This window comes from Cebus imitator, unplaced genomic scaffold, assembly GCF_001604975.1.
Source record: "Cebus imitator isolate Cc_AM_T3 unplaced genomic scaffold, Cebus_imitator-1.0 Scaffold506, whole genome shotgun sequence".
Taxonomy (NCBI): domain Eukaryota; kingdom Metazoa; phylum Chordata; class Mammalia; order Primates; family Cebidae; genus Cebus; species Cebus imitator.
In genome coordinates, this window is record NW_016107821.1 from 738,548 (window position 1) to 751,779 (window position 13,232).

General features: G+C 37.3%; 1 protein-coding gene across 11 annotated transcripts in view; it reads left to right on the top strand.

Annotated features, from left to right (window-relative positions):
- Nucleotides 1-13,232, top strand: part of LOC108292769 (microtubule-associated serine/threonine-protein kinase 4) — a 347,164-nt gene that overhangs the window by 227,264 nt on the left and 106,668 nt on the right. For all 11 annotated transcript variants that reach the window (XM_037733236.1, XM_037733235.1, XM_017513848.2 and 8 more), the window contains one exon: nt 4,047-4,135. In XM_037733236.1, coding sequence (XP_037589164.1) covers nt 4,047-4,135 — 89 coding nt within the window. The remainder of the gene's footprint in view (nt 1-4,046; nt 4,136-13,232) is intronic.

A 13,232-nucleotide genomic window follows, 5' to 3' on the forward strand; every position in this document is an offset into this window, starting at 1 on the left:
TCTCCACCCGAGCATCCGACCAGCTGTGACATTCTTACAGGCAATGTTCTGTCCATGCCTGCTTGCCTCCTGACCCTCAGGGGCAGCCAGTCCTTCTCCCTCAAGCTCCTATCATTCCCTCTTCCCATTCTCAGATTCTGTAATCAGCAAGGTGCATTTCTTGTGCCCTGTGTCTAAGTTATCTTTCTGTGCCTCATAGTTGCCCCTAGGTGGAGCTTCCCAAGGAGATACCTACCAGATGAATGAATGATGTAAAACTAAATGCCTACTTGTGATCATCAGCTCCTGTCCTAATCCATTGTTTATGCCATTGTCTCAAGTTCTCATATGACTATCTTCTCAGGCTAAATTCTGATTTTGCAAGTAGTGACTCTGTACCATTGTGTTGATAGAACAATAGAAGCCACCTTCCAAATTCAGAGAACAAACTGTGCATCTTATCCACAGGAAAAGTAAGTTTTTCCATGTGTTGCCTCAGCTGGAGAACTGAGAGAGGAGGTACTTTGTGGGAAGTGGTTAGTCCCATGTTTGGCTTTCAGATCGGAGCATGGACATGGTAAATGGCTTCTAGTTCTTGAAGAATGATGTCAAAAGAATGCATTTGGGAATGGAATAGCTGCAACTTGAGTTCATAACTTTTCTTTAGTTTCATTTTTGTGGTCACGTCCCTGTGTCCCTAAGGATGAAAACTGGAGATAACTGTTTACAAGCTCAAATGCTTGGATAAGGGTGAATTATAATGAAGAGATTTCTGCAACAGGAGTATTAGTATTCATGTTGAATCTGGTCAGATGTCACCTGTTTTTCCCTTGGGTGATTGCTTGAAAAAAAGCAAGGCACAATTGACTTAGTCATGCTGGTGAAAAGGAAGGAGTCTTTATTTTGCCTGAGTGGAGATGTTTCCACTGTTTTATCACTGAATGGATTAAATGAGTAGGTGTTGTCATGAACACCTGGAGAGACTGCCTCTCATGCAGGTGCCATAAACTTCTGCTTTCATGGGCAGAAAACTGTGTGATACCTGGAGGACAGAGGTCAGCTCAGCATTTTGCACCAATGTTATTATTAACGTGGGCAGTGCCAGGTGCTGTGGCAACCTAGGTGGCAAGTATAGTTCCAACCCACTTGGAGTTTTTTTACTGTTGTGGTTAAGTATAGACTTTAATTCATTTATTTGGGATCAGGTAGTTAGAGTAATAAGATTAGGTGAGTGTCAGATATACCAGAAGCAGGTAGTATTGATATTGGATGACTCTTCCCTCCTGTACCCTGGAAAAGTTTTCTATGGAATATCTCAGGAGGGTCCTGGGATTTTAAAAGTGTGTGTGTGTGTGTGTGTGTGTGTGTGTGTAAAGATCTAGGTATTTGGGGATAAAATACAGTGTAAAGTGTCCCTCTACTCTTGAGAATGTTAGCAACAAATTCATTCATGAAGCTAGGACCCCACTTGTTAAGTATAGAGATTTATTTTGTGTACATGTGGAAATATATCTTAGTCTATATTGTATAAACACTAGTTTTGCTATTTTGGGATTATTTGATGTTTAAAAGCTTTCTATTTCATTGTTGAGAGAGATTCTAGAAACTTCCAAGTCTCTTATAATTTTAATATCATTTCTAGCTTCATGTTAAAAGGAAAAAAGTTTAGAGGAGACGCTTTCGGTTGTGAATTATGCTTTGATTATTCATGGCTTTTGTCAATAAGATATACCTTTGATAATTTGTTTTGTGTCACATAGTACCAGTACGTTAAATATGGTAAACTGTTCAAATTCTGAGGTAGTTTGTTTTTAACTTCTCTTTAAACTTGCTCATGTATTCATAGATGAAGTAGCCTGTTTTCTTTCACTCCACATTACATTCATAGTGAATCACCTGTTTATAAAGATTAGCAATCTTTATAGAGGAGTGGACGCACACAGGATGACTGTAATGTAAATCTGTTTGTATATTGACCAAACAAGCATATTTTATTTGGGGGTTTTATGTGGACATTTCTTTTTGAGATTTTTTTGAATCACATTTTTGAAATCCCTTTTCTACCCCTTTTTGATAGACTTTAAATAACTAATGTAATTGTGAGGTTTTATTGTTCATGTTTTTATTTGTTTTAAATCTAAATTGTTGACTGTTTTGCCTGTTGCGGTAGTGTGTGTACCTTAGTATGTATGGTAGTGTACATTTCTTAGAAATTTTTTAGGTTTTACTTTAGGAAATAACATTTTCTAAATTTAAATGTATCAGCATATTTCACTGATATACCTAGTTAAGATATTCATTAGATTGCTATTTGCATTAATACACATTTCTTATTAGTATTATTTATACATAGAAACATTAATAAATATGTTGAAAAAGATCTTTATAAATGACGTAGATCAAATGCTAAACATGAAAAAATATAGCCATTTTTATAATAACCTGAATGTCAGTTTATTTGCGGAAAGAAGTTTGCTGACATTTCCAGGACGTAAATTTGTCATTTATAATTTCTTTTATTAACATCAGCAAGTTAATATATTTAATATTTCATTGGAATGAAAGGAGACATTAATTTAAATCAACACTAAATACATTATACAGTATCTTTTAAAAACAGACTATCTGATTTAATGATTATGAATTTAATAGGTTGAATACATTTCTTGATAGATGACTTGATAATATCCAACCCACCTTCACAATTAAATATCAAGGATCTATTCTCATTAACAATAACTTCTTTAGGGCTGAGTAGACATGATCTTCATTAAACTCACAGATAACACTAGGGGATGCTGATTGCTGCAATGCGGAAAATAAAGTGATGCAGCCTGACCTTAAGAAATTACAAATATGGGGACTGTTGACAAATGATAATAAGCAGCAAACATCTAAGAGAAGATCAACTCCCAAGTCCGTATTGCTGAAAGAAATTGGGTTTGGTTTTGAAATGTATTATTTGAATATTTAGAAATGTTATCTCACTATACCTAACTTAGAAGTCCTGTGAAAATTTCTGTTTCAGGAACCTAGTATAACAGAGGCCTGTCCTGCATTAAGAAGGCCTTGCAATACACTCTTAATGGTGGTTGAGGGCAGCACAATGTAGGAGGATAGAGACACAGAGCCCTGAACCTTGTTAAAGGTGAATTAAATGAGGTAACTTGCTGGGTTTTATTACCCTTCTCTGACCACTGTATTGCTAATAGAGAGTGAAGTGCCAATCTGTTTTGAAGAAAGCAAATGAAAATAAGATAATATCCCCTTCACCATTTTGTATTTGTCTTATTCTTTGAGGTTTGTTGAAGTTACTTTGAAATCAAATTAGCCATTTTATAACTTCCTACTAGCAGAAACAGGAACAAATTGTTGCCTTGTGCCCATGTGTAGTAATTTATCTCAATGCTCTGGGTACTCAGGATAAAACCAGTAGCTGGCATGCTTGTGAAAGAGGACCATCACTATTATTTTAATACACTGGGATCTGATTTAATGATTCTAGACCATTTACCTTAATAAAGAATTTGTGAATGCCGTATACAAGATGAAAAATGAATGAGTGGTGAGATACATTTATCTTGGGCATCAGCTATTCTGTTGACAAAGGGCACAAATAAGAAATTTGTCTAAATAATTAGATTTTTAATTAGTGCATCATTGTAAGATTAATGTCATTGCGCTTCATTGCATGTAATTTTTTGTATTAGAAACTTTATGTCAACAAAGATGCTACCTGTGGTTTGCTGATTTGAATCCTTAATTTATCACTTGTGTGTATGGCATGTTGCATATTTGCAGTCAAGAGCTGGAAGAAGGCATTTGATTATTGCTCCACTGGTGGTGAGGAATATTGATGGTGTTGTGCTATATGAATACATTATATTTTCTAATTTTCAAGAGGCAGCCACCCCTCCAATATTAGTGAATGCATAATTGTAATAATCTTAACAATAACATGAGCAGATAGGTTGTGCAACCTGGTCCATGTCTACCTGGAACATGCTTGAACAACATTATTGATGCTGTATTCTTTTTAAACTTTGTTTTTTCTTTCCTTTTGATAGTTGCCGAACAAGCAACCGGAAAAGCTTGATAGGCAATGGGCAGTCACCAGCATTGCCTCGACCACACTCACCTCTCTCTGCTCATGCAGGTAATTGATTACCCTTTCTTGAGTTTTGTTTTATTTATTTGTTGGTTTTGAAAATAATTAATACATTTTGAGATTTGGTATGTCTTCACATGTTATCTTTGTTTTCCTGTTGTTTTATCCCTAAGTTGTTGTTTGTGATATGTTAACCCAAACCTTGTCCTCTCTGAGTGTTTGGACTCTGAAATACAGAATTCCTTTTTATATGGGGTCCCTTTTCAATTATTTCTGTCTCTATTTCTAAATGCCTGGATGATACAAGACATGGTTTCCATGTTAGGAATATCCTTGGGAAATGTAAACATGATAACTCGTGTGAAAAATATTAATGTTAAGAACTATTCAGCATATTTCTCCCTAAAATTGAACTTGTCTAATATATTATGGTAGTCATTTTGCGGACAATGAAAATTCAAGAGATGAGGCCTTTGGCCTCAAGTACTTTATCGAATTATAAGGAAGGTTAGAGTTGTAGTATAAAACTGGACAATGAAAACTGCTTTATATGGTGTGGTTTTTTTTTTTCCTTTTTCAAAGCTCTAGCCATGGTGATGCAAAAAAGAGAAGGGTCAATTCCGAAGGGAAAGTCTAGAAGGGTTTAAAGGAGCCATTTGCCCAAGATGTTGAAAGATGAGCAAGACTTTGTTGACAGGTAGAGATGGAATAAGAGAAAGGGAATTCTCAGTGTATGGCTAGAGTGTGGGATGTGTGTGCTTCATTAAGAGAACATAAGGATGGAAAGGCAGAGGAAGGTCAGGAAGTGGGAGGAAGTTTGACTTTGAATGTCTTTGAGGGTTTTGAGGAGGATCTGTGTTACAGGAAGGTATCTTCAGGACTGTGAAGGATAAAGGCCAAAAGGATGAGCTCTTAGCCCTACTTCACTGTACTCTTGTGAAAACTCTAATTTGACACTCGTGTTCTCAGATGATCTTCACTTCATATTTAAATACAGGGGTAGTACTCTCACCCAGAAAGTAGTTCTTAAGCTCAAGGGGTCTTTTAAGTTGAGAATGGGAGTTGTCTGTTATATTGGGGAGAAGAAGAAGGGAGAAAGAAGTAGTTGCTCCTTTGGAGTGAAATTTTATTTTCTTCATAGAAATAATTAAAGGTAGTAAATTAAAAAGATAAAAGATAAATAGATAAAATTATGACACTGTAAAATGACCACTAACATCTAGAAAGGCCTCTTCCAGGTAAAACATTAGAGAAGCTCTTAACAGATGAAGATGAGTTCTAGACCACTCACAGCAGCGTCATTTGTAATAGCTAAACATTTGAAGTAACCTAAGTATTTATCAGTTGGAAAATGGTTAAGTGATTTGTGGCATAGTTATATCCAAAACACTTGTGTACATAGGAAACAAGTGAACACTGCTCAGATTTGCGTGGATGAAACTAAAATATATTATTGGACAACAAAGGCAAGTCACTAAAAAACATTATGTAAGCCTTTCGTATAAAGTTAACATGCTACATACAATATTTTATTTAGGGATATATATGTATAATATATATATTATATATCCTAAAATATAATATTTATGTAATATATAAATATATATATTATACAGTCACTATATTATATTTTAGGTATTTTTATAATATAAGAGCCTAAAGGAAAACATGATAATGTTAAATACCAATTTCATGATAGTAGTTACCTCTGAGAGGGCATGAGAAGGATATAATTAGGGAAGAGGTGTAAGCAGTGGTAACATTATATTTCCAAAGCTATGTGATGAGGATACGTTACTTCTATTACTACCATTTCTGTTTTTGAGACTAATATTACGCTACTGTCATTAAAACCCTACAGGCGGTCAAACAAGGCCAAATACTTTAATTGGGACATTACTCCAGCACCCAGCACAGTGCCCAGCAGTGTATGCTAGATGCTAGGTGAATGATGGATTCTGTTTTTTAGTATATAACTTAGTGATGTAAAGATTTAAATCTTGTCCTCTTTGCAGTATTTATAGCAATTTCATCATTCTTTATGTGCATGTTGATTAGTCTTTTATAGCTGTGATTTTTTTCACTTCTAATATTTAGAAGACAGAACATGTGGTTAAGACTTTAATGATCATTTTAATTATTTTCTTTTCTTTCATAGATTTAGCTTAAGTTCTGTCTCCTTCACCATTAATTTAGAATTTAATCAGAGGAGTGGGCACAGGGAAGCCTTTCAGGTTCTAAGAGTGGGTTTTTTTTTTTGAGATGGAGTCTCCCTCTTTTGCCCAGGCTGGAGTGCAGTGGCGTAACCTCAGCTAACTAGAATCTCTGCCTCCCAGGTTCAAGCTATTCTCGTGCCTCAGCCTCTTGAGTAGCTGGGATTATAGGCACGCGCGATGATGTCTGGCTGATTTTTATTTTTTTATTTTTAGTAGAGATGAGGTTTTGCCATGTTGGCCAGGTTGGTCATGAACTCCTGGGCTCAAGCAGTCCTCTCGCCTCAGCCACCCAAGGTGCTAGGATTACAGGCATGAGCCACCACACCCAGCATTGCTTTTCTTTATGTTACAGAGCCAACAGGGTGTTGTTCTCTCAGAGGCAGTAGAAGCCTGCCAGACATTCTGTGAGTGTAGATTCCTATTTCTTTATAAAAAGAAGAAGAACATGTGAATACAATACAGGACCAGGCCTCACATCTTGATAACATGCAGTGCCTCTTCACCGGCCACACCTTTTGCCTCACCCTTTCTGTTACTATGCTCTCTATCTTGCCTTGGAAACAGAGTGCCAGGTGAGGCTTTCTGGACATCTCCATCCAAAAAAGAGAAGGAAAAACCTTTATCTCTCAGCACTTACTAACCTAAAAAATACAGTTGAACTTTCTCTTTTTCTTAGGTAGGGATTACATCAGCCAGTCCACTCATCACTGACACCTTGTTTGTACCCATCAAAAGCATTGGTAGAGATAGGGACATTAATTTGTGTACAGGTATCAGCAGTGCTCTGGGTAGAAAGAGATATTGGCATATGCAGTGCTCTGGAGCATGTCTTCACAAAACAGTGTTTGTGGGGAGCCATGGATTCCTAAAAGAACAGTGAATAGGACAATCTCATTTAAAAAAAAAAAAAAAGAAGAAGAATGCACAGAAAATCAGAGGTTTTTAGGTCTGGGAAGATTCTGAGCATGAAAAATAATCCAGAAGTCCCAAAGGGAAAAGACTAGTGTGTCTCACCTAAAATGAAAATTTCTGTGTCATAAACAAACTCAAAAGAAATCAAAGTATGAAAAATGTTTGTGCCCATAACTGATTGCTAGTTTACATGAAGAAATTGTGTAAATTGATATGAAATGGTGAATGCACCAATAGAAAAAATGGGCAAAAGGTGCAAATCTCATGACATAGGGAAAAAATGGTCAACAAAACATGAAATGATACTTCATTGCAATTATTAAAAAAATGTGGCCAGGCACAGTCACACCTGTGATTGCAGCACTGTGGGAGACTGAGGCAGGAGGATTGCATGAGCCCAGGAGTTTGAACCTAGACAACACAGTGAGACCTCATCTCTACAAAATTTCTAAAAATTACTAGGGCATGGTGGCACCTGCCTGTGGTCCCAGCTACTCGGGAGGCTGAGGTGGGTGGTTCGCCTCAGCTGGAGAGATCAAGACTGCAGTGAGCTATAATGGTACCACTGAACTCCAGCCTGGGTGAAAGAGATAGTATCATTCACCTAGCATGGTGTCAGAAACCTTTGTTAATTGATAAAATTCAATGATAGCAAAGATGTGGGAAAGTGGTCCCTTTCCCATGATCTAAAGGTTGATGTGAAGTAGTGTAACCATTTCATTAGTGGTTTTCAGTATTGGTGAATATTTCAAATGCATTTACCCTTTTGCCCAGCAAATACATGTAAAGGAATTTATCTTACTGATATTCTCAGCGAATAACAGAAAATTATAAGTATAGCATAGCTTGTACCTAGCAAATGGAAAAGTACCAGCTTTTTGTGTAAATTGCTCATCAGTAATGGACTAGTTAAGTAAATAATGATTCAGGGGTATAACCCGGCACTAAATAGTTGTTGCAGAGAACAAGGTGGGCTTTTCTGTGCTGGTATTGTAAAGATACACAAGATACATTGTTAGGTGAAAACACTGCATGTTGTCATTTCATGTACATGTGTGTTTTAGAGTGTGTATACACAGATGAAAGCACACTTGTATACTCATGCGTAGTCATAGAAATTTGCGGAAAAAGAAAGGAGGAACCATTAAGTGCTTAGGGAATAAGAAAGTAGGGAAATTAGCACATAGTGCCTTTCTAATACAAAGAAACCTCTGAAAATAAAACCCAAGGCCGAGTGCAGTGGCTTACACCTGTAATCCCTGTACTTTGGGAGGCCAAGGCAGGCGGATAACAGGGTTGAGAGATTGAGACCACCCTGGCCAACATGGTGAAACCCCATCTCTACTAAAAATACAAAAATCAGTTGGACTTGGTGACGTGTGCCTGTAGTCCCAGCTACTCACAAGGCTGAGGCAGGAGAATCGCTTGAACCCAGGAGGCGGAGGTTGCCGTGAGCCAACATTGCGCCACTGCACTCCAGCCTGGTGACAGAGCAAGACTGTCTCAAAAAAACAAACAAACAAACAGAAAAACAATATGATATCTGCAGTAGTTTTCTATTGCTGAGTAAGAATTACCCATAATTTACTGGTTTAATCAACATGCATTTATTAATCTTATTTTTTCTGCCCAGGAAGAAGTCTGGGCAGTCTTACCTGGGTTCTCTGCTCAGGGTGTTGTACGGCCAAAATCAAGGTGTTGGTTGAGCTGGGCTCTTATCTGGAGGCTGGGAAAAAAACTCACTTCCAAGCCCATGCAGGTGTGGACAGATTAGATCATCGCCTTTGTAGGACCAAGTTCCCCACCTCATCCTGGCTATCAGCAAGGGGCTGCTTTTCAGCTCCTAGAGGCTGCCCTCTGCGATCTTGTGGCCAGCAGGGCACATCCAGTCATGCTCACATTTCAAATCTGACTGCTCCTTTTTCCATCAACCAGAAAAAACTCTAGCTTTTAAAAGGCTTGCTTGGTCAGGTGTGGCCCCATCCAAATAATCTCTATACTTGAAAGTCAATTGATTTGGGACAATTACAGCTAAAAAATATCTTCATAGTAGTATTCATGTTTGATTGAATAACTAGGGGACTGGAATTTTGAGGGGTCCATGCTTAGAATTCTGCCTACCACAGTAGCACTTCATACTGTATTTTGATTTAAATGGGTAAAAGTGGGAGCTCTAAGAGTGATACTTAAGAGGATGAGCTGCAGAGGAAAAGGAGATAAATAACTGAGACACAGGGACCCCAGGCTTTTAAGGTGCTTAGGTAGCAAATGTAGCCCTGTTGGCAAAAATACCTATTCTTTGTGTCTTCAGAGTTGTTTTACTGTGAATTTGCAGGCGGCTACTTTGATGTATTTTTTAAAGGGTTTCTATAAGGAAGGGTGGAAAGAAGTTTCAATTTTCTATTGGGCAACTCTAGGAGTTATTAAAGATAAGAAATCTCCCTAAATATCTGTCTATGTGTATATATAAATTTAGGTTATAAGGAGGCTTCATTTCTTAAGGACAAGTCACCGCTGTGTTTATGCAGCTGTACTCTGCATGTTTAGGGTAGGCACATGGGGTTTTGGCAACAAAACAAAACATCCTAAATCCCACTCTTCAAAATGAATCATGTGAACATTTTAATGCACATCCCTTTATTATCTTCTCTGCCCCCCATCCCACCGTCACCCATGGGGCTTAACAAATAAAACCCAGCTTGTAACTTAGGGGGTTTCCAAGGAGAAACTATATGACATCATGTACATTTTTAAATATAATATCGTTATTTCAGAAAACTCTAAGGACCTTTTTCTTTTTGGTTTGTTTTGCAGTCTTTTTTTGAGCCACACATAAGAATTGTTTGCAACTTGCTTACCTTACACTTCAGCTGTATCAGTTCCACTCACCTCAATCTTGCAACGCATTCATTAGATGAGACACTAAATTGGATTGGGGTAAAGGCGATGGTTTTATGAACAGGCATGTTAACTCAAAGAATTGGAAGTTAATAGTCTGGCAATAAGGTTAGAGATAGGGAAAAATAAACAAGGCAGACTAATAAGTTCAGAGAAGACTCTCTGGGGTAGAACAGGGTAAGCAGATATTCCAATGTGCCGGAGACGCTCCTGGGAGTATCACTCTTATAACCCACTGCCATCCTCGATATCAGCCTGAAACTTTGTAATATACTGCTGCCCCAGGACTTTGAACTGTAAACTTGGAAGATGTGTAGTTGGGCCTTAAGGTATTGAGTAAAACCTGAAATATTAGCACACAATGCCAACCAAGGACTTACTCTGTTGACTAGTATGCATATGACCCTTTTGTTTTAAAATTTCAAGAGGTTTTACAGGCTATGTTGCCATGACTCTAATCTTCAAGCCTTGTTTGCTTTAAAAGTGTGTTTCTGATTATAACAGTAAAGCTAATAGTTTGTAAGAAATATGAGAAATCACCTGGGAAATATAAATCTTCTGTCAACCCATTACTCAGAAATAACCCCTGTTACCAGTTGATTGTATCTCTTAGTCTTTTTTCCTATATAAATTCTGTGTGTGTGTGTGTGTGTGTGTGTGTGTGTCTGTGTGTGTGTCTGTCTGTCCATCTATATACATGTGACTGAAATGTCTATGCTGAAACTTTTATTTTATTCCCCGCTTATCACCACCGAATATTACTTTTTAAGAGTCCCAATCCAAGCTTAGTATTTGTAATGTACATGTTTTATTACTATGGGATTTAGAAATTTTCCATACTCATTAACCATATCTCCTTTTATTATTTATCTTTATTTTCATCCTCGGTCCATCTCTTTTGTTTAATTTTTACTTTATTTGTTTATAAGAAGTGAGAATTGATATTAATCTTAGAGAATCTCACCAGTATGTGTTTTCAATTTGCCATTTCCCTTTTTATAAGGGAGGTTTTTTAACTAATAGAAGTTATTTTTCATTTTGTGTGTATGTGAATGGTCCAATATGTCAGTCTTACTTTTTCTGATTTCTTCCATGTTTGTCGTGTGTAGCTGTATAGAGTTTTGCTTTTTTTTTGAGATGGAGTCTCACTCTGTCACTACAATCTCAGCTCAGTGCAACCTCTGCCTCCCAGGTTCAAATGATTCTGTTGCCTCAGCTTCCCGAGTAGCTGGGACTACAGGCGTGCGCCACCATGCCCGGCTAATTTTTGTGTTTTTAGTAGAGATGGCGTTTTACCATGTTGGTCAGGCTGGTCTCGAACTCCTGACCTTGTGATCTGCCTGCCTCAGTCTCCCAAAGTGCTGGGATTACAGGCATGGGCCACCATGCCCAGCTGAGTGTTACTTTTTTAACAAGACTGGTCTTGCTCTCAACATCACCTACTCTGATCTCATTGTTTCCCCTCTCTCTTTCTGCTTGACAAGTTCAGTATCAGTGATGCGTTTCTTTACCTTTTCATACTCAGTCTGTCAGTATAGGATGACAGTTTTCCTAAGCAGTGAGCAAGTTTTTGGGCAAAAAAAAAAAAAAAAAAAAAAGCTGGAATCATTTCTAACCTGTATTAGTGAACCTACAAAAGAGGTAAGTCTGTAAGCCAAATGGGCATTACAACAGTTCTCACCTCCCCAGACTTCTACAGGTGACTTATACACACACCTTTCTGCTCAGGTACTTATGGTACCATTCATGCAGTGCTCAAAGGAGAAGCCATTACTTATGAATTTTAGTTTCCTGGTGAGAACAATTTAGTCAGTAGAGATGAATGATCTTTAGGTGCCAGTGAAAGAATTCTGCTTAGATAAGGTGAGACTGGAGACATAGCCCTGAGTGAAATACTGCCTTTGTTTTGTTTATTTTGTGACTTTCATTCAAAAGCCTTCAGCAGGTTTTCCATGCTTGAAATATTACTTCCCAAATGGTTGAACCTGCTTTATAGATCTTTAATAAAAAATGTTCATTCAGCAAGGCAGTGACCTCCTTTGGCTACATAGACATGATAGTACGAGACAAACAGTTCCCTCACCTCTTTAAATTTGGGGAACAGGACAAAGGAAGATTATGTGCTCAGAGTCATAGCAATTAATTGTTAGCCTTCATAGGAATTAAGTTTGCAGGTACCCACATAGCCACTGTTTCTTTAAAATAATGTTAACTTTCATTTTTGTTTTTTCAAAGGGATTTCTGATGTCATACATTGCCTCTTTTTTAAAAAAAATTATGTCAGTCTTAACAAAATCAACTTGTAAAACTTTATCTTCAATTTAGAGCACCTTGCTGTCCTCCTCATAGAGTGTCATTTTATGTTGGTAAAATAGGCAAATCATGTGGCTAAACTTTATCCAGGTGATTCCCTTAGTCAGCCATAGGTAGAGCATCACCTTGCAATCATCTAATTTTATTAAAACCTTTTTCACTGAGCCCCAAGATCAGATTTCTTATGGTGTATATATCCAAGCTATGTCATTTTACAATGCATCTGTTCTGTGATTTCAAGTCATTTAATCAGTTTCTCTGCATTACACAGAATACCATCTTTCTGTTCCATGCTGTGCTCCCCTTTTCTTTTTTTTTTTTTCCTGTTCTTAGCCGTTGTGGAATTACCAATTGTTACTTAAGTAATGACACATCTTGCCCTTCCTGCTTAAGGAAAATAATGATAAAATCAGATGGACTGACGTCAGTCCATGTGTTTTCCTAATCTGGGGTATTGCTTTGTGTTGAGTCAATAATCGAGTGTATATACCTACATCATTAATCTCTGTTAATTCCTTTATGTAGATTCATCTGCCCTGTGCCCTTCATTTATCATTTTGGCCCTTTAAGAAGTCTATGATATTGACCCTATGATCTATTCCTAATAATAATTCAGTGACAGACATCGTTCATATTTCCTTAATCTTTGGGTGTGAGAGAATTTAATCTGAATGGCCTTTGATTTAGATTTTTATTCTCTCCTTCATTATACGTTAAAGCTCTTGCGAGCTGATGCCTACATTTAACTTTAAAGCTCCTCCATGTTAACAAAAGTGGTAGCACCTTTTTTTTTTTTTTTTTTTTTT